Raw genomic sequence first — 26019 nt, 5'->3', positions numbered from 1 at the left:
TTGCAGAGTTCTTGTAGTCTTCATGGTGTAGGACAGTAGATGAGGCAGCTGGAGGAGCTCAGCCTCGCATTGAGCCTCCGGGATGTGAGGCGCACCACGAACCAGTGTCCCGGGGCGTGGCACCAAACCTAGTCACATGACCGGAGTGTCTGAGGTGCAGACTACAGGTCCCGTCATGCCGTGCAGCGCCCGCTGAGTAGTTGGATTGAGCTGAGCACCGTGGGGGGAGCCGGGAGCCGGGAGTCGGGAGTGTGGATCCGGTGCTGAAAAGCTACGAATAACCGGGGTGGAGGGGGAAGGCTTCAGGAGATGAGCGCGGCGCCTCGGCCTGAGGTGGCCGGTAGAGGACATGTTTCTCTGGGACTACTACCCTACTCAAGTGCCCGGCTTTGGCCTGGAGTAAGCGTGGAGCAGCCACCCATCACAGTGACTGTGTGACACCGAGGACAACATGACGTCCAAAGGTGAGTGGTGACGGCGAGGTGCCCGCCTGACACTTACTGGTCACGGCTAGGAGGGGGCGCCGCTGCGGACGGCAGGAGGTTTTCATTTGCCCGGTGTGGACGGTGGGCTTCTGGGGTGCCAGTGTCTCTGATAGCGCTGCCCTGGTGGTGGGACCACCTATACAGATACATGGCATCTCGGGCACATGGACCCTTTGTTGGGGGCTCCTGGGATGGTGCTGTGCCTAGGAGGTGGCACTATGCCGGTGGCTCTAAGTTGCAGTGACTACCCCAGTGAGTGGCCTGCTTGGCTACATGTCGGGTGAGTGGTCAGGTCATGTTGGCACCAGGGTAACTTGTTACGGTCACTTCCTGGTTGAATTGGGAAGGGTCTTTGCTAGTGACACTAAGTTCCTAGGTGACCTGTGCCCATCTTGTAGGATGGAACACTAGTTCAGTGACATCAAGGCATGGCACTGAGTTCTGGTGGTGGCGCCCAGCTTGGTGCCTTAGGGGGCACTTTGTAGATGTGGCTGTTATCCTCCTGCTTGGGTCGGGCAGTGATACCTGTTGTCTTTGTGGGCATATTTTGTTAGTGGCCACAGACTCGAGTTGCCGCCTTGGTTGGTAGCAGGCGCTCATTGGAGACTGCACGTTGGTGGGGGGTCTGAAGAGCGGGCACTATTGCCAGGGGTCAGTGAGGACTCTCTGTAGAAGACTTGGGCAGCACATGAGATTGCTCTCCATAGTGTGTGTGTAGGGTGAGCTCTACCACGGTGATGACTAGCGAAGCCTTTATCTTAAGGGCGGATTCACACATCTGCAAACCTTTACAAAACCGTAATCTTACATGTGGACTTTGATACAATCTGCGTGTGGTTTTGCCAAGGACTTGCTTGAGATTTCACCCTTTGTGCAGAAATCCACAGTACGTCCAGTAACACACCTGGATTTTGCGGACAATTTGCTAGACACAAGTCCATGGAATAACATGACTTTTTGGGGGAGATTTATCAAAGGGTGTAAAATTTAGATTGGTGCAAACTGGCCACAGCAACCAATCACAGCTCAGCTTTAGGCAGTGCTGAAAGGAAAGCTGAGCTGTGATTGGTTGCTGTGGGTAGTTTGCACCAGTCTAAATTTTACACACTTTGATAAATCTCCCCCTTTGTTTGTGAATTCACCCCTAGTGTCTGGGCCCCTGCAGGACAGTAGGTGAAGTATTGAAGGGCGGCTGGTTCAGGAAGGGTTCTACCAGCCCTTCATGTCTTGGAGTTCTAATGCTTTTTGTTTTAGGTTGTTTGCTCTAAACTGTACGTCTCCCTTTATTTGGGAGGCTGGCAGTGCCCTGTCCTGTGCCAGCTGTAGTTTGTAGGCTGGAAGCAGGTTAAAGGCCTGGGGCCGTTTGAGCAGGTGTAGCTGTTGTGATAAACCTTCCCTGCCTGTGTAGTTTCTGGTGACTACCAGGACAACCTCGGCCTCTAGTATCCATCACTAATCATAATTCAAATTAAATATGGTTTTTTTTTTTACAGTTGTTGCGTTTTAATGTTTACAGACTCCAAACAATAGAAACAAAGGTGGCTGGAGGTGTGATGGTTTTTGCAGCATCTGACTGCCATTGAAAGCTCCTCTTAAAGTGACTGTACCACCAGGCCCAGACTGAAGCACCGTTAGAGGGAAGAAACCCCAGCCCCTCCATGACGTGACTCCATTAGAATCAATGGAACCCTATCATAGAGGGGCTAGGGTTTCCTCCCACTTAGGGTGGGTCGGCCCGCCTCCAGTGCTTCTGCCTGGGCTTGGTGGTACAGTCACTTTAAGCATACCATTGCGGGACTGGTTAGTGCCCACCATAGTCACTTTTAGCCGGGACATCTCCTAAGGGTATGGTCCCACATTGAAAAAACTATGCCCACATGTGGCAGCCACTGGATACACAATTTTGCTGGTAAAACTACTATATTACCTGCAAAAGTGTAAACTTAGGCTGGCTTTATACTGCCTTAAATGCTATGGCGTTTTTTTTTTTTTTTTGCAAAAAAGCCATAGCCCTGATGTTAGCTGGAAGACGTTTATGACGTTTTTTTATTACTTTTTTTTTGTGCCATTTTTCTCTCCTCTCTGGCGCTTCCGAGGCTCTGTGGCAGTTGCTTGGCGTTTCATTTTCTACCATAGACGTCAATGGTAATGTTCTGGTTGTCACAAACATGCCATTGCTGTGTGTATAGTAAATACATCAGGATAACAGCTGTCTATGAATATCGGCTGTACGATTCAAGTTTTACCTTGCTGGGTGGTGCTTAGCCACAACCACTTATATAGTGGATGTGGCTAAGCACAACACAGCAAGTTGAACCTCGAATCGTACAACTAATATTCATATGGATATAGTCAACAGCCGAGGCTCCATAGTGCTATACCCACCAGCCGTGGATATGTATTCAAAATCCAAATCACCAAAAAGAATGCTAGCTGTCAACGCAGGATCTACAATCCAAGGATTTTTTAACACGTATACATATAACACGTTTCAAGGCCCTTGTCTCTTCGTCAGATAAAATGGACAGAGAATAAATAGACATAAATAAACAATAGAGAGTTATCAAACTGGTGTAAAGTAGAATTGGCTCAGTTGCCCCTAGCAACCAATCAGATTCCACCTTTCATTTTTCAAAGAATCTGTGAGGAATGAACGCTGGAATCTGGTTGCTAGTGGCAACTAAGCCAGTTCTACTGTACACCAGTTTTATAAATCTCCCCCATAGTATACAAAACGTTGCGATGTATTTCCGGATTTGCGACTTTTTATATACTATGCCTGAAGATATATATCTATTCTCTTTCCACTTTATCTGATAAAGAGGCAAGGGCCTTGAAACGTGTTATGCGTTTGGACTTTTAAATAAATTCCTTGGATTATACAGCCTGCACTGACAGCTAGCATTCTTTTTGGTGATTTGCACTGTATGTATGTATGTGCGTGTTTGTACCATTTTGGTCCAGTGACTATGTCATGTGTTGGCAGAAAAGTTCAGCCATCTTGGTGCGAACAAAAACACCTAAACCACAAAAAAGCTTATTAATACATAGTCAGAAATGCCAGAAAAATGCATAAAAAACAAACACAAGGTGAGGGCACCCTTAAAGTGGTTATCCAGCACTACAAAAACATGGCCACTTTTCCCCCTACTGTTGTCTCCAGTTCAGGTGCGGTTTGCAATAAAGCTCCATTTACTTCAATGGAACTGAGTTTCAAGACCCCACCCAATTTGGAGACAACAGTAGGGGCAAAGTGGCCATGTTTTTGTAGCGCTGGATAATCCCTTTAAAGGGGTTATCCAGTGCTACAAAAACATGGCCACTTTCTTTCAGAGACAACACGACTCTTGTCTCCAGTTCAGGTGCGGTTTGCAATAAAGCTCCATTTACTTCAATGGAACTGAGTTTCAAGACCCCACCCAATTTGGAGACAACAGTAGGGGCAAAGTGGCCATGTTTTTGTAGCGCTGGATAATCCCTTTAAAGGGGTTATCCAGTGCTACAAAAACATGGCCACTTTCTTTCAGAGACAACACGACTCTTGTCTCCAGTTCAGGTGCGGTTTGCAATTAAAGGGGTAGTCCACCAAAAAAATTTTTCTTTCAAATCAACTGGTGCCATAAAGTGCCAGAGATTTGTAATTCACTTCTATTAAAAAATCTTAAGTCTTCCAGTACTTATTAGCTGCTGTGTGTCCAGCAGGAAGTGGTGTTTTCTTTCCTGTCTGACCCCATGCTCTCTGTTGCCTCCTCTGTCCATGTCAGGAACTGTCCAAAGCAGGAGCAAATCCCCATAGAAAACCTCTCCTGCTCTCCAGACTGGAAATAATACAACTTCCTGTTGGGCATACAGCAGCTGATAAGTACTGGAAGGCTTGAGATTTTTTAATAGAAGTAAATTACAAATTTCTGGCACTTTATGGTAGCAGTTGATATGAAAGAAAATTTTTTTTGGTGGACTACCCCTTTAAGCTCCATTCACTTCAATGGAACTGGAAGAAAGTGGCCATGTTTTTGTAGCGCTGGATAGCCCTTTTAAGCATGTGGTTTTATCTGCATGCTGTACCTGCAATGTGGGCCCTTTCCTTACAGGAGTCATTCAGAAAAGTTTTCTTGGCCAGCAATAAGTACCTCCTTATACCACAGGCTGGTCATGGAGGTGTCTGTAGTAAACTCTAGGTTCACTGGCTCCCGGGTCTCACCTTGCTCTGTGATTTCCTTCTCCTGATAATGCAGAGACACCATTGGCATTCCTTAGACATGACTTACCTCAGTCCTTGAGGTTTCTTTTGGGCCCAGGCATCAGGCAAACCTTGTCTTTCCTGACATATTTTTTGCGATGAGAGTATTTCTCAATGATTCAGAGGGTGTATGTTGTACTGTACTGTCATTCTGAGGGGCAACATCCTTGGCTGAACGGTAGTTTTTTCTTTTTTTGTTTGTTTGTTTTTGAAAAATGACACTGCAGTTTTTGTGTCAAAACCAGAAGTGGATCCAACAGGAAAGAGAAGTACAAGACCTCCCTTGATATTTTCCATCCCATTTGAGTCCACTTCTGGCTTTGGCACACAAACTGCAATGGCAGTTTACCAAAATTTTTTCCAAAGGAATTTTCCACTTGATGCTGTGCAAAGACAACATATGCATCTGTCAGTGAATGGAAACACCCTGAAGCAGGAAACTTGCTCTGATCATGTGACATGGATTCCTTGTAATAGACACACTGTAACAAACCCTGATTCTATATTGGTAGACAGGGATAATTCCATTCTTCATGGGCAAGCAGAGGTTTGGATACACTAGATTAGAGTTTTCCATTATGGGATCAAGGTTATGTACAGAAAAGTTATATAGCTCTGCCGGTTTTGCTTTGCTAATGTTGTCTATAGGGTATGCCGCATGTAGATGTGTTGGACAGAAAGTGCACACATGAAGGTAACACACAACTCCTGGACAATGACATGGGGGAATGGGGGAGGTGGTATTGTGTAACATACCACTGCTTTATTAATAAGATAATGATAGTGATTACAGTAGTAATAAATCTCATGCCTGAGTCGTATTAATAGTGAATCACAGCAAAGAGGTTATTATGTAACCTGCAGTTATATATCAGGAAATGGCATGAATGGCAGCTGCCCAATATGTCTTCACCCATGTTCGTAACCTGTACCGTTCACCTTCTCTGAAGACTTTGGTATTATTCCAAGGGTTAGTGTGAATAATGGCTGAGCATACTAGGAGTTGTAGTTTTGCCATAGGTGTGAGATTTGTGATAGGGGTTGACTTCTGCTTTAAGGGTACAAACACACACGGCATATACGCTGCGTATTAACTGCTGCGATACGCAGCAGATTAGATCTAAATAACTGAACACAGCATCAAATCTGCACCATCAAATCTGCTGCAGATCTGCTGCATATCTGCTGTGTATACGGTGTGTGTGTTTGTACCCTTAAAGGGGTTATCTAGTGCTACAAAAACATGGCCCCTTTCTTTCAGAGACAATACGACTCTTGTCTCCAGTTTAGGTGCAGTTTGCAATTAAGCTCCATTCAATTCAATGGAACTGAGCAGCAAAACCCCGCCCAAGAAAGTGGCCATGTTTTTGTAGCGCTGGATAACCTCTTTTACACCAGTGCAATAGCGTTTTTGGAGTTGCTCTTAAAGCCGCTTCCTAATAAATAAGCGGAGGATCTCAACCCCTGTGAAAGTAGCCAATATCTCCATCTGTGTCATCTCTCCTGCTCATAATTGTAGAGTTCCATCATATTACGGTAGTATTTATGCAGTTTCCAGTATATTAGTAGAAGATAACACTTTCTTAGGTGTATTAGGAAATGGTTTCTTTTGCATTTAGCGATGGTAAAGGCAGCATACGTCTGAGTAAAGGAATTGCCTTTGTGCATTTCCCTGCAACCTCTATAGTACGATGGACCCTTACCTTACAATGGCCTCAGGTTACAATATTTTAAAAGGTTTATCCAGTGAAAAACTTTTTCTTTCAAATCAACTGGTTTTAGTTGTATAGATTTGTAATTGACTTCTATTTAAAAATCTCAAGTCTTCCTATACTTATCAGCTGCTGTATATCCTGCAGGAAATGGTGCATTCTTTTCAGTCTTACACAGTGCTCTCTGCTGGCATCTCTGGCCGAGACAGGAACTGTCCACAGTGGCAGAAAATTCCCATAGAAAACCTTTCCTGCTCTGGACAGTTCCTGTCTCGGACAGAGATGTTAGCAGAGAGCACTGTGTCAGACTGAAAAGAAAACACCATTTCCTGCAGGACATACAGCAGCTGATAAGTATAAGAAGGACTTGAGATTTTTAAATAGAAGTAAATTACAAACCTATATAATTTTCTGTCACAAGTTGATTTCAAGGAAAATTATTTTTGCTGGATAATCCCTTTAACATACATTTCTAGACTATTGTAACTTGAGACCAGACTCGGCATACATTGCTACAGGCAGTTGAGATTTGCGGTACATGTGAATAGTTACCGTAGATGATGGACCATTAAAAGTGGGCATTTTACGGGTAAACCCCAGTATTAGTGAAGTGCATGCAGTAGTTGGCTGTGTGGTAGCGCCTCCCTACAGTACAATGTTATACTACATGTCCTGTACTGCTCTTTACCTGTACCAGGATGAGCTGCCTCTTTTGGGCACCAGGTGAGGGCGGCTTAGTTTTATTTTTTCGGAACAATGTGTGATCTGTACAGGACCCTGAAAACACTCTGGTCTTCTATATAGAAAGTAATTTACAGATTCCAGTCACTCTTTCCGATGGTTGTATTAAGGACTTTATCCATATTAGTTATCTTTTTTTTGGATCAACATTATGGGGGCTTCAAAACCAATTGCCAGTTTTCCATATTGTTTTGGTGTAAAGATTAAATGGTCGTCCTGTTGCAACCTGTGGGACCCCTGCAAATGTGTACAGAGGAGTCGCTTTCTGCCTGTGCTGGTGTGAGATGGAATCTGATAGCTGAATGTCTGGGCTTTGTAATATGATGTGTGTGTGTGTGTGTTGGGGGTGGCTGCCCAATGTATTGTGACTAGCAGGCCAGATCTCCTATTTGCCCTCTATGTACAGACTGAGCAGTTGACCCCAGCCATGACGCACTGCTTCCATGCTTTCCTCCTGGGCCGCACCTCTTCCTGGTCTTGAACTCTGCTCTGGGTTGTGTAATCCTATCTTATTGCCTTCACTTTATGACACAATAATCTTGCCTGTTATAGCAAATAATTCATGTGCATTTCTAAAGCGTGTTACGTGTTCACCATGAAATCACCAACATTGAGATTTAGTCCCCACCTCGCTTTTCTTGCCAGCTCCACCACTAGTGCTAGGGAACCTGATATCTGGAAAAACAGCAGCATACTGAGGGCACTACTTGGCAAACAGTGACTAGTCCCATCTCACAAGGACAAGCTGGTTATTGAGTCTCCCGTGAAGTGGTTAAATGTATTTCAGGTAGTGATGGGTGACAGATATGACTGGCGACAACTTACCTGGCTGTGGTCATACGGCTCGTCCCTTATCCTGAATAAGAACTTTTGGTACAGGAGCAGCATTATTGATCTTGATGTGAGAAACTGTTCTTGTTGAATAAAGTATTAATCCATAGGAATTAGAGAAGACCCTGGTACATGGCACTTCCCAGTTTGTAGTTCGTGACTCTGAGGGCCTTGTATAAGAATCTTCTAGCTTCTCTGTTGGTCACCAGCTCTTTGCATAATGAGTTGATGCTGAGCTTTTCCTTTTTTGAAGCAGCCTAGGTAAGCAAAGCAGCAGTGTAAAGCATGAGCAAGTAGCAGAGCTATAACTGTTACATTGCTTCTCCCTGCTTTACACTTAGTGTCAATGTTGTTATAACTTTCAAAATCTAAATCAACAGTAGATGTGAAATAAAGCAAGTTTGCAATATACATTCATTATTTTTGCTTTTATCATGCTGTACAACAAAGCTGAACTTACCAGAAATCCAGGTCCAGTCTCCTGAAGGCAGATTTTCTGACTTGTGCTGGTTGAAAAAAAACAGACTAAACCCAGGAATTCCGGCCAGTACAGAGAGTCACGGCTCAATGTGTCCATCAATCCCATGACTGCCTTCTCTCTGTGAGCGCTCAGATGGCCTGCCATACACAGGACTTCCTGTTTTCTGAGAAAAAAAAAAGTCAGAAAACAGGAAATGCCGTGTTATCCATAATAGCTTAATAAATAAATAATGAATGTAAATTGCAAACTTGCTTTATATCGCATCTACTGTTGATTTAGATTTTGAAAGTTTTAATGACAGTGACACTTTAAGCTGTGCTTGTTGAAATCGACTGTCTAAGGCAGGGGTGGGGAACCTTTTCCATGTCGAGGGCCGGTCGGGCATTAATAAAATCATTCGAGGGCCGCATACCGTGCGCGGCAGTTAGTAGCGGGGGTTTGCAGCACCCAGGACAAGGCATAGTATTGTTCCCCTAGTGCCCCTGCTATTGTAGTTAACCCCCAGTGATGCCCCTTGTAGTCTAGTTAACCCCCAAGTCATGTCCCTGGTAGCCTAGTTAACCCCCATCAGGCATGTCCCTGGTAGCCTAGTTATTCCCCCCCATCAGTCATGTCTCTGGTAGCCTAGTTGTCCCCCCCATCAGTCATGTCCCTGGTAGCCTAGTTGTCCCCCCCCCATCAGTCATGTCCCTGGTAGCCTAGTTATTCCCCCCCCCATCAGTCATGTCCCTGGTAGCCTAGTTATTCCCCCCCCCATCAGTCATGTCTCTGGTAGCCTAGTTGTCTCCCCCATCAGTCATGTCCCTGGTGGCCTAGTTATCCCCCCATCAGTCATGTCCCTGGTAGCCTAGTTGTCCCCCCCATCAGTCATGTCCCTGGTAGCCTAGTTGTCCCCCCCCCCCCATCAGTCATGTCTCTGGTAGCCTAGTTGTCCCCCCCATCAGTCATGTCCCTGGTAGCCTAGTTGTCCCCCCCATCAGTCATGTCCCTGGTGGCCTAGTTGTCCCCCCCCCCCCCCATCAGGCATGTCCCTGGTAGCCTAGTTATTCCCCCCCCCATCAGGCATGTCCCTGGTAGCCTAGTTAACCCCCATCAGGCATGTCCCTGGTAGCCTAGTTGTTCCCCCCCCCCCCCATCAGGCATGTCCCTGGTAGCCTAGTTGTCCCCCCCCCCATCAGTCATGTCCCTGGTGGCCTAGTTGCCCCCCCCCCCCCATCAGTCATGTCCCTGGTAGCCTAGTTGTCCCCCCATCAGTCATGTCCCTGGTAGCCTAGTTGTCCCCCCATCAGTCATGTCCCTGGTAGCCTAGTTGTCCCCCCATCAGTCATGTCCCTGGTAGCCTAGTTGCCCCCCCCCCATCAGTCATGTCCCTGGGATCCTAGTTAACCCCCAAATAAAAAAATAAACATCCCACTCACCTTACCTCCGTTCCCACGCAGTCCAGGTCCTCTTCTCTCCCAGGTCCTCTGTGCCGGTCTTCTCCTGCAGGCGGCGCGCGATGAAATGACGTCATCGCGCGCGGCCCGCAGGAGACTAAAGACACGCGCCGCACTGCTGGGGAAGGAGCCGGCACAGACAGCATCCTCCTGTGTCTGGCAGCTGTCACAGACACCGGAGGATGCGGTGTATGCCGGCTTCTTCCCCAGCAGAGCGGCGAGCATCACAGGGGAGCTGCGGGCCGCGGGCCGCATCGGGAGGTCTCAGGGGCCGGATGCGGCCCGCGGGCCGGAGGTTCCCCACCCCTGGTCTAAGGTCTCCAAACAGGATCTGTAAATCTTATAGTGGATGCTACTATAACCCTCATAGTGCTGCCTAAATGAGGGTGAAAGATGCATTGAAAATCGCCTAGATTACAATAATACAGTTCTTAGTGGGGAGGATATCATTATATTTGTGGTAGTTATTCACATTATATCAGCCCCAGTGGTATATGCAGCACGGGGTCCTGCTCCATGACATAGACGGCGAGGTGTCGCTAAGCGTTGGCGGATAATTCAATCAACACTTCCAGAAATCTATTTATAATACGCTATTTGTGTCCTGGCCCCGGATTTTTCTAAGTCTAGCCTGAAGTGACTTGATCATTCCAACTAGTACAAAAGCCTGATGTTTCTATATCCCGAGAAATCCCATGCTAATGTGCTGTTCCAGGAGCCCCTTAGACTGGCACTATCCTTACATCATCTTATTATATGCAGTAACATTTAGAAGACCCATGTTCATCCTGACCAGTGATCCCAACTTGTGGCTCTGCAACAAAACTACAACTCCCATTATGTCCTATTTTGGGAACTGTGATCCTGAGCTTTCTGTGTACTACAGTGTAGAGGGATTAGGTGGAATCCTAACAATCAGTGCAGTCTTGTTTATCATGTTCTTCATCTGGCCTCTATATTCACATCCTTTCTGGTTTTGTTCTAGAACTACAACACAGTCCAGCAATGTTTCACTTTTGAAAATGTGGTCTGTTTCCTAAGACCTAGAATAGCATATAAATATTATTGCCTCCTCTCTCTTTTTGCACTCCATGTGAATTCCAGGTTTGCATACAATTATAATGAATCAGGGTGAACAGAGGCAGGAAGAATGGTTTACACTGCTGAAGTTCAATGGGATCTTAGGCATAAAAACAGGGATGAGGACTGCCACAGTCATGTCTCCTTAATGGTGTGGAGTACTCCTAATGCCTTAATGGCTGCCCATGTACCAGCCCCGTCCCTTCCGCCTGTCTCCAGACCATCCCAAGGGACCCGTCTCTTTCGAGGAATAGAGTTTTCCATGTTATGGTTGCTTAGAACACGTACACCAAGTCGCAGCCCCCCCCCCCACCTGTCAATATTGTGAGCAGCTTGACATTGGGAACGCTGAACACTCTCAGTCTTCTGAACAGAACTGCCACAGGCTCACATAGCTGGAAATCCAGGATGACAAATCAAGTGTTAAATTACTCCAATGCTAGGAGTCCCATGCAAGAAAACATTGGGAAAGGTGGCCAATAACAGGGCTCTGGGTGCTGACACACATTGAACTTCAGGGGTTTATATTTATCAGTCATATGATAGAAAGTTGTTTGTGATGTAATCCTAAACGGTTTTCAAGATTTCTGCTTGCTGTAAGGAAAAGGAAACATTCATTGTTTAGAATCAGAGGTGTTAAGACCTAATACTTCTCACAGCTAAGGGTTATAGTTGTACCCAGCACTGATACATTGGAACAGAGTTGTAATAGAGCTGATTGTTTTGGATTACAGACATTAGTGAAAATATTAGGTCTGTACTGGCTTTCAACTTCTATGTGAAACCAGAGCATCCCCATTCACTGACAGAGATCTTCATGTGGGATAGAAACACAAAGTACAGTATGTTACAGAGTTTCACATAACCTTGGAAAGAGCAGTTTGACCTTTAAGAGGCACTGTAGAATTCAGCAGGTGTTGATGATCGCAAGCAGTTTTGCAATATAGGTTTATTCCTGTGTTTAAATTAGTGTTATACATATGGCCTCTAGGTGTCTCCCTTCCTGTGAAATTGCAGTCCATGCTTACTCCATGAGACCAAACAGAGAAAGTTCCAGTCATAGTCATATGCATGGCTTGGTATCAATTGACAGCCATTCCCGCTTGCACATGGAGCGGGACAAGTCTTCATTGTGCATGTGTACAGCTGCTGCGTGTCTACATTCAGTAGCGGAGAATCCTGGGGGAGCTCGCATTGTATGGTCAGCTCTCCACACTGACATTATGCTGACTGAATTGTTGCATAACAAAGAGCATTGTCTCATGGTATAATATAATTGGCAAAATTTATTAATATAATTAGTCTAATTTAAAGAGGATGTACCATCAGGTACATCCTCTTTAATATGACCCACGGATAGAACGGCGCAGTCACGGGAAAGCCGGTGCCTGGCTCGGTTCCAGTGTACGGTGCCGTTCTCTCCACGGGTATCAGGCCGGGGCTGACGCACTGGAGGCGGGACGGCCCGCCACCAGTGGGAGGGAATTCCCTCCCCTCTATGACACGGCTCCATTAGAATCAAAGGAGCTGCGTCATAGAGGGGCGGGGGGTTCCCTCCCACTGGGGGCCAGCCGGCCCACCTCCAGTGCTTCCGTCCTGGCCCCATACCCGTGGATAGAACTTCGCCATGCACGGGAACCGATCTGTGTTTCAAAAAACGGACCGTGGCACCGGCTTCCCTATTACGACGTTGTTCTATCTGTGGGTCATATGTCATATTAAAGAGGATGTACCTGATGGTACATCCTCTTTAATTGCCCAGAAGTTGATATACAACAGGTGTCTTTTCTTGTGTGAGCGACAAAGGACTGGGACTTCCTGTGTTTGGTCTCCTTCACCCCCCCCCCCCCTCTTTTTGAACAGAGAATAGACTAAGGGCCAGATCGGCACTCTTTTACGGCGCCTATTACGTGGCTCGACTGTTGTGCAGCAAGGGCTGTATACGTATCATCAGTGATGTCTGTGCAGCCCTTGTCTGTGCAAAATAATAAAATAAATACACACTTTATGAATACACTTTATTATTTTCTTTACAGATTCATTAGCCATTGGCCGTGTGTCACTATTACACATAGCTATGCACGGTAGGTGGCTGATGATTTCAGGTCAGGACTAAAAGACATGATCAGCCAATGATTGTTGTCATCTGCTGATTGTTGTCTTTATTACACAGAGTGATAATCTGCCAAATCTGCGGATTATTGCTCCGGAGCAATAATTCGCCCAATCGAACGATTAACGATTTCAAAGTAACAATCAGCGTTTAGACGGAATGATATATCGTTTGGAAAAATTGTCATTGCCATAGTTTTTAAGATTGCTTAAGCCTATCTCACACAAAGGGTTAATAGGTGAAAGACTGTTTACACGAAGCGATTTGCAAATTTTTTGCGACGATCAACGACGATTTGAGAACATGTTGAAAGATCAAAATGAATGATTTCTTGATCGTTTCGATAGTTTTCTTGGTTGTTTACTGTGTTTACACGAGCCGATTATCGCTCAAATGCGATCGTTATCGCGAGAATTTGAACGATAATCGTTCCGTGTAAACGCAGCATAATAGGTCCCAAAGTATCATCTCGGGCAACAAGTATGAAGTCAGTCAAAAATTTTTATTAAAGTATTGTATTGCCTCCCAAAAGTTATACAAATCCCCAATAAACACTTATTACGGGAAATGCTTATAAAGTGCTTTTTTCCCTGCACTTACTACTGCATCAGGGCTTTACTTCCTGGATAAAATGGTGACGTCACGACCCGACTCCCAGAGCTGTGCCTGCTGGAGAGGATGATGGCAGAGGGATGCCTAGTGTCCCTCCAGTGCCCTGAGTCCCTCAGTGTCCCCCTGACTTCATCCTCTCCAGCAGCCACAGCCCACACAGCTCTGGGAGTCGGGTCGAGACATCACCATTTTATCCAGGAAGTGAAGCCTTGACGCAGTAGTAAGTGCAGGGAAAAAAACACTTTATGTGCATTTCCCATATTAAGTGTTTAATGGGGTTTTGTATAACTTTTGGGGTGCAATACAATACTTTAATAAAAATTTTCGACAGACTACTCCTTTAACATTTGTTGTTGTCCAACTTTCAAAAGGTTTTTAAGAACAAATGTAACTATTTAAACATTGAAATTCTGAACCCAGGGAAAGCTGGGTAATGACTCATGTAAGCTGCTACCCACCTAAGGAAATACCTATAATGGATCAATGCCCTGTTCATTTTAGATTTATCAGCTACTGCTAGTATTGTGCCCTCCCCCAATGCCATCTTCTGTGATGACAGGCTTTTTGCAGGAGCTTCGGGCATACGCCTGGCTGTCATGATGTAATGTGCTGCCATGTGTACAAGTCAGACAACACCCCCTGTGTTGTCTTATTACAGTAGCTTTCCATATTACCAGTATATTATATTATCAGTCATGTAGTAACACTCCTCTCTGGTAAATTCTGGATGGCCACGTTGGGGCGTAGATGACGTTCTCCAAAGTTTGTGCAGCAATGTAAGGTGGGTCCACATATACAACTAGAAGCCCCCATTGTCCTATCATATTTTTGAAATTGGGGCAGTTTCCCCCTAAACACATGGTGTAGACATAGACTGTCTTGCAATCTACATGCTTATTATGACACTAATTAAAGCTGGCTGACATCTGTCATGCAGGTTTTTTAGGCTCCAGAATGGCAAACTAGCCTAGATATGCAGTTACAGATTCCTCCCCACCAGCTCAGTTTGGTCACTCAGCTTTTCGAGACTCCTAATTGACAAGAAAAATAGGCCTAGGGTTGCATGGGAGGGATGTACCTTTTGTACAACTAGGCAAATGTACCGTTCAAGTGTCTAGGAAAGCTGGATGACAACCCTTTTGGGACTGCTTCGTAGCTTTTCACACCACACAAGCAGATAAGACATTCAGCTTTCTTACGCTCCTAAATATAGGACCTGCCCAGTTATTTAAGGGATGGATTTGGCTAAATAACTAAGCTACTGTGTAAACTGGGTGTGTGCTCACCCAGATAGTAATTGTAAATTCATATTGGCAATGCACGCCAGCTTTCCCAGAAGCAGATAAATGCAATAAATGTCTGGAGAGGTCATCTGAAGGACTCGTGTGGATCAGAGCATGCTGGGGCTTGTAGTTTCTCAAAAAGAAAGTAGATGTAGGGTGCGTTCACACCTACAGGATCCGCAGCAGATCTGCAGCAGATTTGATGGTGCAGAATTGATGCTGTGTTCAGTTATTTAAATGAAATCTGCTGCGGATCCGCAGCAGAAAATCAGCTGCGGATCCGGTAAGTGTGAACGTACCCGTGATCTAGATTCTGTCTTGTCTATAATGTTGGCAGTGCCTTGGCTGCATCTCTCATGATGCTCTGTGTCAGCACATGGGCTCTTGTACTGGTGCTGTGGGGGATGAGTGGAGAAATGCCATTAGCTTGAGACAATCTAGCAAGCTCCTAAGGTATTCTGGGCATACTTGGACTCTGATCTCATAGATCAGGGGAGGACTGCTGACCTTTCTCAAGATTCCTGTCCGCTTACAACTTTTAATGTTTAAAGGGAAGAAAGTGACAAACCTTTTGAAAAGCCAAGAATATTTACCAAATGAGAAAACACTGAGTACGGCTACGTTGGCTTGCTTATTTTGGTGCTTCAGATTCTTAACAAACTAGAAAACATGCAGCAACAAACACTGTATGTGTGAATGTACCCCAAAACTGACTGGGAAAGAACTTGAAGTTTAACAAAATCCGAGTCCAGCGTTCCGTCATCCAATTTGAAAGCTTTATTTGCGACACCATGTTCTGTGCACACAGTGCGGTTAGCCCCCAACAAATGCCTGCATGTTTCAGCCGCCTTACACAGCCTTAAAGGGAACCTATCACCCCCCTGGACTTCCGACAAGGATATCTCCGTCCCGGGACTGGCTCCAGGAGCGGGACTTGGTGAGATGGGGTAAGTATCTGGGGGTTGGGCCTTCACCCTGGCACGGGGGTGATGGGTTCCCTTTAATCATGGTGTCGCAAATAAAACTTTCAAATTGGATGACGGAACGCTGGACTGGATTTTGTTTTTGTGGGCACTGAAGGACACAGGGCACTGGAGGGACACTGACCATCCCTCTGCCATCATCCTCACCGGCAACCTCAGTCCGCACAGCTCTGGGAGTCGGGTCGTGACATCACCATTTTATCCAGGAAGTGAAGCCTTGATGCAGTAGTAAGTGGAGGGAGAAAAGCACTTGATGTGCATTTCCTGTAATAAGTGTATATTGGTAATTTGGTATAACTTTTGGGTGGCAATACAATACAAAAACTTTAGCCGGACTTCTCCATTAATAACTGAGGGGCAGTACAGAGTTTTCTCTCAAGATCTAATTATACCAAGGGCTGTATCTGAAACAAGGGGATATCCTCCATAGCTAGAGGAAAAAAGTTTTCACAACACCATAGAAGAGGATTTTTTACTGTAAGAGGAGCTAGTCTATGGAACAGGCTACTGAAAGTACTTGCTTAGCAGCTCCAATATCATAATTAATCATGATGCTGGGAGCTCCCAGGTCCAGTCCGCAGAACACGGTACATGTATGGACTGAATTCTACGGACATGTGAATGACCCCTTAAGTTTGATGATTTTGGATTACAGCCAAGGAAAACCCTAAATTCATTATCTCAGAAAATTAGAATAACTTAGCAAAGGCAAATTATATATATATATATATATATACATACACACACTTGCAGTGAAATGATAGAATCAGGGATTTGATTAAATCCGAAGAAATCATGAAATGTCCAAGCCCTTCCATCATTTCCCTGAAGATCAAATCACTGACCCCTTTCAGGGAAATGATGGAATGGAATTCTATCATTTCCTCTGCAACATACCTCCTGCTCTCCGCTTGCTGTGTGATGCTGCCTACTGCTCACGGCTATGCTCCCCTGTCCGATTCCAGTCTTGTGTGCTGTGTGATGCTGCCTCCTGCTCCCCGCTCTGCTCCCCTGTCTGCCTTCGGTCCTGTGTGCTGTGTGATGATGCCTCCTGCTCCCCTGTTCGATTCCGGTCCTGTGTGATAATGCCTCCTGCTCCCCGCTCTGCTCCCCTGTTCGCCTCCGGTCCTGTGTGCTGTGTGATGATGCCTCCTGCTCCTCGCTCTACTCCCCTGTCCAATTCCAGTCCTGTGTGCTGTGTGATGATGCCTTCTGCTCCTCGCTCTGCTCCCCTGTCCGCCTCCGGTAGTGTGTTGTGTGATGATGCCTCCTGCTCCTGCTCTGCTCCCCTGTCCGCCTCCGGTAGTGTGTTGTGTGATGATGCCTCCTGCTCCTCGCTCTGCTCCCCTGTCCGCCTCCGGTAGTGTGTTGTGTGATGATGCCTCCTGCTCCTCGCTCTGCTCCCCTGTCCGCCTCCGGTAGTGTGTTGTGTGATGATGCCTCCTGCTCCTCGCTCGGCTCCCCTGTCCGCCTTGGGTCCTGTGTGCTGTGTGATGATGCCTTCTGCTCCTCGCTCTGCTCCCCTGTCCGCCTCCGGTAGTGTGTTGTGTGATGATGCCTCCTGCTCCTCGCTCTGCTCCCCTGTCCGCCTCCGGTAGTGTGTTGTGTGATGATGCCTCCTGCTCCTCGCTCTGCTCCCCTGTCCGCCTCTGGTAGTGTGTTGTGTGATGATAGCTCCTGCTCCTCGCTCTGCTCCCCTGTCCGCCTCCGGTAGTGTGTTGTGTGATGATGCCTCCTGCTCCTCGCTCTGCTCCCCTGTCCGCCTCCGGTAGTGTGTTGTGTGATGATGCCTCCTGCTCCTCGCTCTGCTCCCCTGTCCGCCTCCGGTCCTGTGTGCTGTGTGATGATGCCTCCTGCTCTCCGCTTTGCTCCCCTGTCCTCCTCCGGTCCTGTGTGTTGTGTGATGATGCCTTCTGCTCCTCGCTCTGCTCCCCTGTCCGCCTCCGGTAGTGTGTTCTGTGATGATGCCTCCTGCTCCTCGCTCTGCTCCCCTGTCCGCCTCCGGTAGTGTGTTGTGTGATGATGCCTCCTTCTCCTCGCTCTACTCCCCGGTCCGCCTCCGGTAGTGTGTTGTGTGATGATGCCTCCTTCTCCTCGCTCTGCTCCCCGGTCCGCCTCCGGTAGTATGTTGAGTGATGATGCCTCCTGCTCCTCGCTCTGCTCCCCGGTCCGCCTCCGGTAGTGTGTTGTGTGATGATGCCTCCTGCTCCTCGCTCTGCTCCCCTGTCTGCCTCCGGTCCTGTGTGCTGTGTGATGATGCCTTCTTCTCCCCGCTCTGCTCCCCTGTCCTCCTCCGGTCCTGTGTGCTGTGTGATGATGCCCCCTGCTCCCTAAAAATTATCAGCTTAGCTACCTGTTTCCTTAGTTAATTAGTTTCGAATAAATAATTTTCGTTTCAATAACTATTGTTATGTTACAAAAAGCTTTTGTGAATTTTGCAGTTTTCAAACTTGAGTAAATTTTTCACCCGTTTAGGAAGTGGCTAAAAGTTTGTGCAATTTTTGTAGTATAGCACTAAATTGTCTAATAGAGCTGCATGGGATAAAAACTGCTTCAAATAATGAAAAAATCATAATTAAGAAAATCTTACAAACTATTCGTTTTACCATGCAAATTTTACTTTACAAGACAATGGAACAGGAAAAACAAGCAGACACAATGCACAAAAGCAATTATAAGTTTCCTTCCTACCGTTATTAGAAAGTTATAGAGAATGTTTCATTATACAGTGATGAAACGATGTACATGTAACCTAACAGTACAGAAGATGCCATTAGTGAGGGTGCATATAGTGTTCACATTAAGGGGATTGTCCCACTCCAGTCAATAGCTACTCCATTCTCTCCATTAACTGGGATCATCTCACAGTCCTTAAGCTCTTTTATTGTACTCTATAGATGTTGTCCTAATAACCTGAAGGGGACCTCAGTATATGGGATTTAGGGGTTATTCAGTGGCTGCTCGTTATGGGCAGTACTTTGTATTGTCTGGGTCCGATGTTCTGGATATGTTAGTTAATATAACACCTGTCTGGTTATTAACCGGGAAATTCACATTAATTGTCATGAAGCTGCAGGACGGGATCAGCTCGTCACCACATTGTGCTGAAGGCGGCATGGTTTTGTCATTGACATAAGCTGTCCTGAAGCATCTAGACAGTCATGTTACAAAGAGTTAAGTACATCTGTTCAGCAGGGAACAAGGTGTCCAGCGTGTGTGTGCCGCGTATAACGTTTCCGGTGGTTAAATAGCAGTGTGCCATCTGCTGCGGGCAGGGCCAGTTGTGGTCACTTCCAGGCTAAGCTGATTTACCACCACCCCCCATGGCCAAAGCTGCAGCAGAGCTCTGGGCTTGGCTATTGGCTTCTTGTTCAGTGGCATGAATAGGATGATATCCACCTTTTCAAGTGTGAATGATGGGGAATGTGGGGGATGCTAATTTTGGAACCGGACAATACTGGACACTGCCCTGGCCATCTGCTACTAGCATTGTGTCTTTTCAGTGTGAACATCTGCAGGATGCTCTTGTGAGGATGAAATCCTAGGTACATCTCAGGCTATGGGTCAGGTAGATCATCTACACCCAGTCCAAAGCCCCAGAAGCCTCTATTTGGATGCTCATCATCTCTTCATGTGTTTTAGGGAGCCACAAGAGCCTTGGCACTTCTGATGGATGACGGGTGACGTGCAACATCTCTATCATGTGCAGTGAATTTTTAGCACCCAACTGCAAGTGCTTCTGGTGGGAGGGAGGATTGAGTGATCAGTTTAGGACTCATGAGCCACATGGTGTTCTCTTCGCAGACATTGTCTTCTAATTATTTTGTAACTGGGCAAAGTTAAAAAAACACTGTCGGGCTATGTTCATAGATTTGACTCCTGATCACACTGCTATCAAAGGTTATAGGCTAGTATGAGAAAAACTTCAGTGGAGGTGCCCCCATGACAACAATTCCTTTCTGTGTTCAGCTGAGTGGTACTAAAGGGCTTTACAGCAACCAATCAGATCTGGTCTTTTAATTCCCTACATGTGCTATATAAATGACTACTGGATCCTAAATGGTAGAAAGTGTTGTGATGGGATGATCTTGTGAGCCACGATGCTTCTGGATTGCACATTTCAGATGCTGTATTTGTCAGCAGCGGCCTTAGCTGATGCAGTTGTTGTTCTCTTCGGCAGATATTTACTACTGACTTCTGCATCCAGCTTGTCTGCAGCCTTGGGGAAGTAATCTCACTGCGGCCATACTACTAATACTAATCATCTGCCAGAAGAGACACACTTTCCTCGCCATTTCTTCATGTCCGTGGGCAATACTAACAAGTCTTATATGTTTCCTTTGTTGCCCATAGCCACCAATCACAGCTCAAATTTGTTTTACCAAAGCACCATGTGAGAAATAAAAGCTGAGTGTAACTGGTTGCTATGAACAAGCTATTTCCCCCCTCCTCTAAATCTGTCAGTAAATGGGTTGAGTGTCCTGGAAGGTCTTTGTATATATCCCGTTGTTGCTGGACATACAGCACTCATATGCTATTGTTCTCTATTTTCAGCCATTATCACAGTCTGTCTTAAAGGGGTAGTGCAGCGCTAAGAAATTATTCACAGAATAACACACTTTACAAAGTTATACAACTTTGTAATGTATGTTATGTCTGTGAATCGCCCCCTTCCTGTGTCCCACCACCCCCGCACATGTACCCAGAAGTGTGGTGCATTATACATACCTGATCCGTGTCGCGCATGTCCGCCATCTTGTGCCAGGACGTCATCTTCGGCCGGCCGAACCGCTCCGACTTTCCCTAGTGCCTGCCGCCTTATGCAGCATTATCAGATGCTCAGCCGTGATTGGTACAGAGTCGCTTTAACTTCCTTGATGTGCGTCTTTATTATTTAGCTTGTTTGTTAAAACATGAAATATATTGGGTAAGGGGTTCCAGTTTCTATTCTAACTATGAATTGGATGTGCAGTTGGTCTCCCTATGGTAACTAAATAGCTTGCTTCATACTAGATTTGGGGCTCTGCCCCCAGAGGTTAAACATAGCTTATTACTTCTAGACTCTGTAAAGGCATGGCAACATAGTCGAAAGCTCTTGGGTTTCCCTTTCTTGGTGAGTGAGTTCATGGATTTGTGGCACCATCTGGAATTTGCTCAGGGCTCCCAGAACGCTCTGTTTAGGATGTGTAGATTAAAAGGTGTGACTAAAGCGTCTGAGTGTAGGTATCTCACATTTGAGGAAGCACAAGTAGCCTTTGCTCTCTCATCAAGTCATTTCTTAGTTTACCAGCAACTACCATTAACTGTGAACAATGGAGGGAATCTCATTTCAGGATTATGCACCATGCCATGTATGGCTTTACATTCCCCAGAACCCTTGAATACCCCTGACCGAATAACGGCCTGTGCTAACTGTGGGGAATCTACAAAAGATTTATATCATTTATATCATCTGTTTACATGCCCTTTGGTCACCGTGTTTTGAAATAACCAGATCTAATACGTGATAAACTGGATCTTTCTATTCCCTTGGACGCCCATCTCATGGTCTTGCATATCCCACCTGACAAGGGTGTTAAGACTACTGGTTCACATAATTTTATTAGTGGCAAAATGGTGCTTGTTGTCCAGATGGTTTACCTCTGATATGCCTACGGTAGCTTGTGTGGTACAACAAGTTAAACATTACTTACTTATGGAACAATTGGAGGCTCGAGAGAAAAGAGCTAAACAGTTTTTTAAAAAATGGAAGAAGTTTATATAAAATTTTCTAGACTCCGATGAAATACGTTGTATCACAACACTAAATGGTACCTTGAAGCAGATGTTGCTGGTATTCAAGGATGACTCAAACTACCTGATTAAAAAGAGGTGGTGATTTTTGGTAGCATTAGAAGAGGGGTGGGGGGACTCTGTTTTATGTATAAATGATATGTACATGTATCTTCTGCCTTTATAAGTTGACATCCTTTCTGGTAATGGTCCAGTATATGACTTAATTAAGGTGGGTTCACACTGCGTTTTTGCAATCCGTTTAACGGATCCGTTTTTTTTTAATGGTCAAAAAAGTAGTGTCAACAGTACTTTATTGTGCATAAAAAAAAAAAACGCATCCGTTTTGATCTGTTTTTTTATAATGGAAGTCAATGGAAAAACGGATCAAAAATGGATGCACACAAATGCATCCGTTTTTTGCAATCCGTTTTTTGCAAAAATTTGAAAATTTCAATGAAAATTATGTTTGAAAAAAAAATATTTTTTTTTTCGAGAATTTCCTTGGGAACTATTGAGCACCAAACCTACATTAAATTGCTTTACAAGCTTCTTAATACTTAGAAAATGATCAATTAAAACTGAAAATTTATTTTCTTTATTCACATTTGAAATTCCCTTGAATCCATCAATTCTAACTTACTGTTGCTGGACACTAGTATGGGATACACCATTACAAAAGAAAATCATCAGCAAAACACTTTTTTTTTTCAATAGAACCAATTCTGTGGGTAACATTTTAAATGCTTTATAATCAATAAATCCCAATTCTGAAGTTCCGGTATTCTTGGTAAGGCACCATGTGTGACAGAAATGCACACAACCTCCATTGGATAACAGTGGAGGTTGCATGCATTTCCGTCATGTGTTACCAAGGATTCTGAGCTGAGAGGTACTCTTTAAATGGAGCTAATATGTAATACCACACACAACCTGAAGAACAAAGGTGGGGCTGCTGTTGCAAGAAAGTAGCTGTGTTTTTTTCTAATCCTCCATAACACCTTTTAAGTGGACTCCCCCTGCGCCTCACTTGTCATGATTTACGCCTGCTCAGATGTAGACTTGGTACCCCGGGTGCACGGCTGGCCAGATTCATTAAGAGGTGTGCACCTCCATTATTTCTTCGGTTTAGAAAAATCATTCCTTTTAAAACAATTACAGTGTCCATTTTAAGTGTACCTATCACTAATGAAAACTTTTGACAAAAGTTATTGGTCAGGGTTTATGTGAGATTTTGTGGATTCATAAGGGCATAAGTATATTTTAGTTTTTTTTTTTATAGTTTACTTTATATTAGTCATATGGTGCTGTTGCGACCCAGTGTCCACCTCCTGTGTTGTCGCCAGAGCTCATCAGTGTTGTTTTAGTAGTAGATAGACCTCTTAAGAGCTGCGTGGTCTGTACTCAGTACAATAGCTGTCATGTGCTTGCTTAAGATATGCCCAAGAACAGGGATTTATTTGTCTGCCTCGTGGGCCCGGCCCAGCCCATTGTAAACACGAGTTGTAGAATGCACGGGGTTGTGTGGCTGCCATGAACCTCACAGCTCAGCCATCTAGGCTGAGTTTATATTCCAGATCCTGACATTCTTTACTAAGAGGGAGGTTTCCAGTCACTGAATATGCCAGCAGGATCAGGAGTAGGCTGCTGCAATGTAGTTTCCGCTATTTCGCTACAAAATATATAGAAACACACAGAGATGTATCTATAGGTGTCAGAACCAATGTGGCGCAACCTGTCAGGGCCATTGGTGGGTGCTTTCCAAGGCTGGAGTCGGAAAAAAATGTACAAACTCCAGCTTTAAAATATCTTTCAAAATTTTATTATTGAATTTTCAAATGGATTTTATAAATGTTTCTCATTAATAATATTTTATGTTGTATCAATCTGAGGACCTTTATTTATTTAGGGTGCCTTCACACCTACCAGATCCGTAGCGGATCTCACTTCTGCGGATTCGCACCGAGATCAGCTGCGGATCCAGTATCATTCACCCCTATGATAGCACAACATCATTAACATCCCGCTGTGAATATATGCTTTAACTCCCCGCTGTCCGCAGCCCCGCCGCCGCATCCCCCATCCCTGGCCGCATCAGCCCATCCCAGATCCCGCCTCCCGCTCAGATCCCGCCGCCGAGCAGGTAATGTATGTTCTCGGCGGCGGGCTGCAGGATGCGGCCGGGGATGGGGGGGTGCGGCGGCAGGGCTGCGGACAGCGGGGGGTTAAAGCACATATTTACAACGGGGAGTCAATCCCTCTGCGAGTATGTGATATCATAGGGGTGAATGTTACCGGATCCGCAGTGGTTCTCGCTTCGATTCCATAGAAGTGACATCCACTACGGATCCGGTAGGTGTAAATGCACCCTAAAACCAGAAAAACAAACTTTCTACCAGGGTGAAACATTTCTCTTTCTTATACAGGGTAAAACATTTCCTTCATATATCAGTAATAAAGCACTGGCCCTGTTAGATGAGGGTGGTTGGTGGTCACTATTTGGCAGTTTGTTATTGAGCTGGAAGAGTCCATTGTGTGTGTGTGGGAGATCTGTGCGGTTCTCTCCGTTGAAGTTTGATAATTATATATGAGCAGCAGTGTAATATGAAGATGTCTTGTGTAATATAGAGAGAGAGAAGGAGAAGCCATAAATAGTGTAGCAGTAAACTCTGTCCTCAATGGGTGGTTTCTCACCAGGAGAAGATTGTGTTTGTGTTTTTCTCCAGTGTGCTATGGCTGCAGCAGGCTGTGTGTGTTTGAAAGAGAGAGGCAGAAATTGAAGGGGAATTCTAGGCAACAGTGAAAAATTAATGGGGGAAAGGGGATGGTTGAACTATAATGAAGTCCTATTTACCCGTCCCTGTGCCCCTGCAGTGCAGCGTCACCGCGTCACGGCCCCACTCAACCGATCAGTGAGTGAGGCAGGACACAGCTGCAGTTACTGACTGGCTGAGCGGTGTAGTTGCTTTGGGGTCGTGATGACACTGACAGAGCGCCGATAAATCTGGGCCTATGTCTGACCTATATATCACAGGTATCTGGCATTGTTAGCAGTTTTTCTTTGTGTATGGTGAATATTTAGTTAGACTAGATAGAGCAGGTGGTCTCTTCCTGCTGTTTCTTATTTCTAATTTTCAGTTCTTCTAGGCATTGTGGCTTGAGACTGGCTGCATCCACTGCCCAAACACACACACACACAAATAAACAAAAACACACACAAACAAACAAAAACACACACACACACACACGAGAGTTTGCTATATATCTTTGCCTTATTTACTCAGAAGTCACCCCAAGATTATTTAGGACATTAGGAAGAAGCTACTGAGCCAGTTTTACTTGGCCATTTATGTACAAACTTTTTGTACTGAAGCCTCGCCGAACCCTCGAAATAATGCCTGGGCCTCACCAGATAGACCAAGACGATGCTGGGGCCTCACCATCTGTGGTGGAAGTCCATTCAAATATAAATCCTAAGTACAAAATAAGCCAATAACGTTCCTAAACCAGAAATTGTTGGAGGCAGGGACATCACTGTGCAGCCTATAGTCACTTTTGTGAAAACTCCCTTCCCAGCTGCGCCTCACCAGCAACTTTGGAGGGCGACAGCAACAGTTTGAGAAGCACTGGTCTAATCCATTCTTTCCCATGGCTCTATAACTGGAGTGTCTTTTACTTATTCTAGACTGCCTAAACCCTCAGTCCTTTAATCTTATATGCGTTAGCAATTCATATGTATTTTGTAAGTGTTCGTCAGAACATCGTTATTGGTTTGACTAAACGTGTTATGTCAGTAGATCGGTATTTTAGGATTAAGTCCTGTCAGATTGGTGTTCGATCCCATCAAAGTCATGGGACAAGTGTGGTACTGTTTCTGGAGGAAAGTGACTTTTAATTTTAACTCCTGTGTAATCCTTTAAAGGGCACCAATCTCTAGAAAATCGTGCCTGCTGCTATAAAACATTGTAATATATGTTAAATAAGTAAATAAGTAATCGCTATTCCCTGAACAAACACTTTGTAAATGATACCTATGTAGACATCGAGGCAGTCCTCTGTGAGTAAGTAGTCATGGATGGCGGGAAACATCCTGTCTAATTACGCTTTTCTGGGCATGGTTTTTAGCATAGAAGCCAGCAGCATCACAGAGGGGGCCGTCCCTGAGTGCTTACAACCACAGAGAGGTATGATTAGACAGGAAATTTCCTGCTATCCTCGCTGAGGACCGCCCAGATGCCTACATAGATATA

General features: G+C 45.2%; 1 protein-coding gene across 1 annotated transcript in view; it reads left to right on the top strand.

Annotated features, from left to right (window-relative positions):
* The first annotated feature begins 237 nt into the window (after nucleotides 1-237).
* OTUD7B (OTU deubiquitinase 7B) overlaps nucleotides 238-26019 on the top strand; it is an 86804-nt gene continuing 61022 nt past the window's right edge. Inside the window, exon 1 of the mRNA XM_069951342.1 lies at nucleotides 238-464. Within this exon, the coding sequence (XP_069807443.1) occupies nucleotides 452-464 (13 nt within the window). The 5' untranslated portion in view covers nucleotides 238-451. The remainder of the gene's footprint in view (nucleotides 465-26019) is intronic.

The sequence above is a fragment of the Dendropsophus ebraccatus genome, chromosome 13 (assembly GCF_027789765.1).
Source record: "Dendropsophus ebraccatus isolate aDenEbr1 chromosome 13, aDenEbr1.pat, whole genome shotgun sequence".
NCBI lineage: Eukaryota > Metazoa > Chordata > Amphibia > Anura > Hylidae > Dendropsophus > Dendropsophus ebraccatus.
Note: the sequence above shows the minus strand (reverse complement) of the source record. Positions and strands in the feature narration are given on the sequence as shown.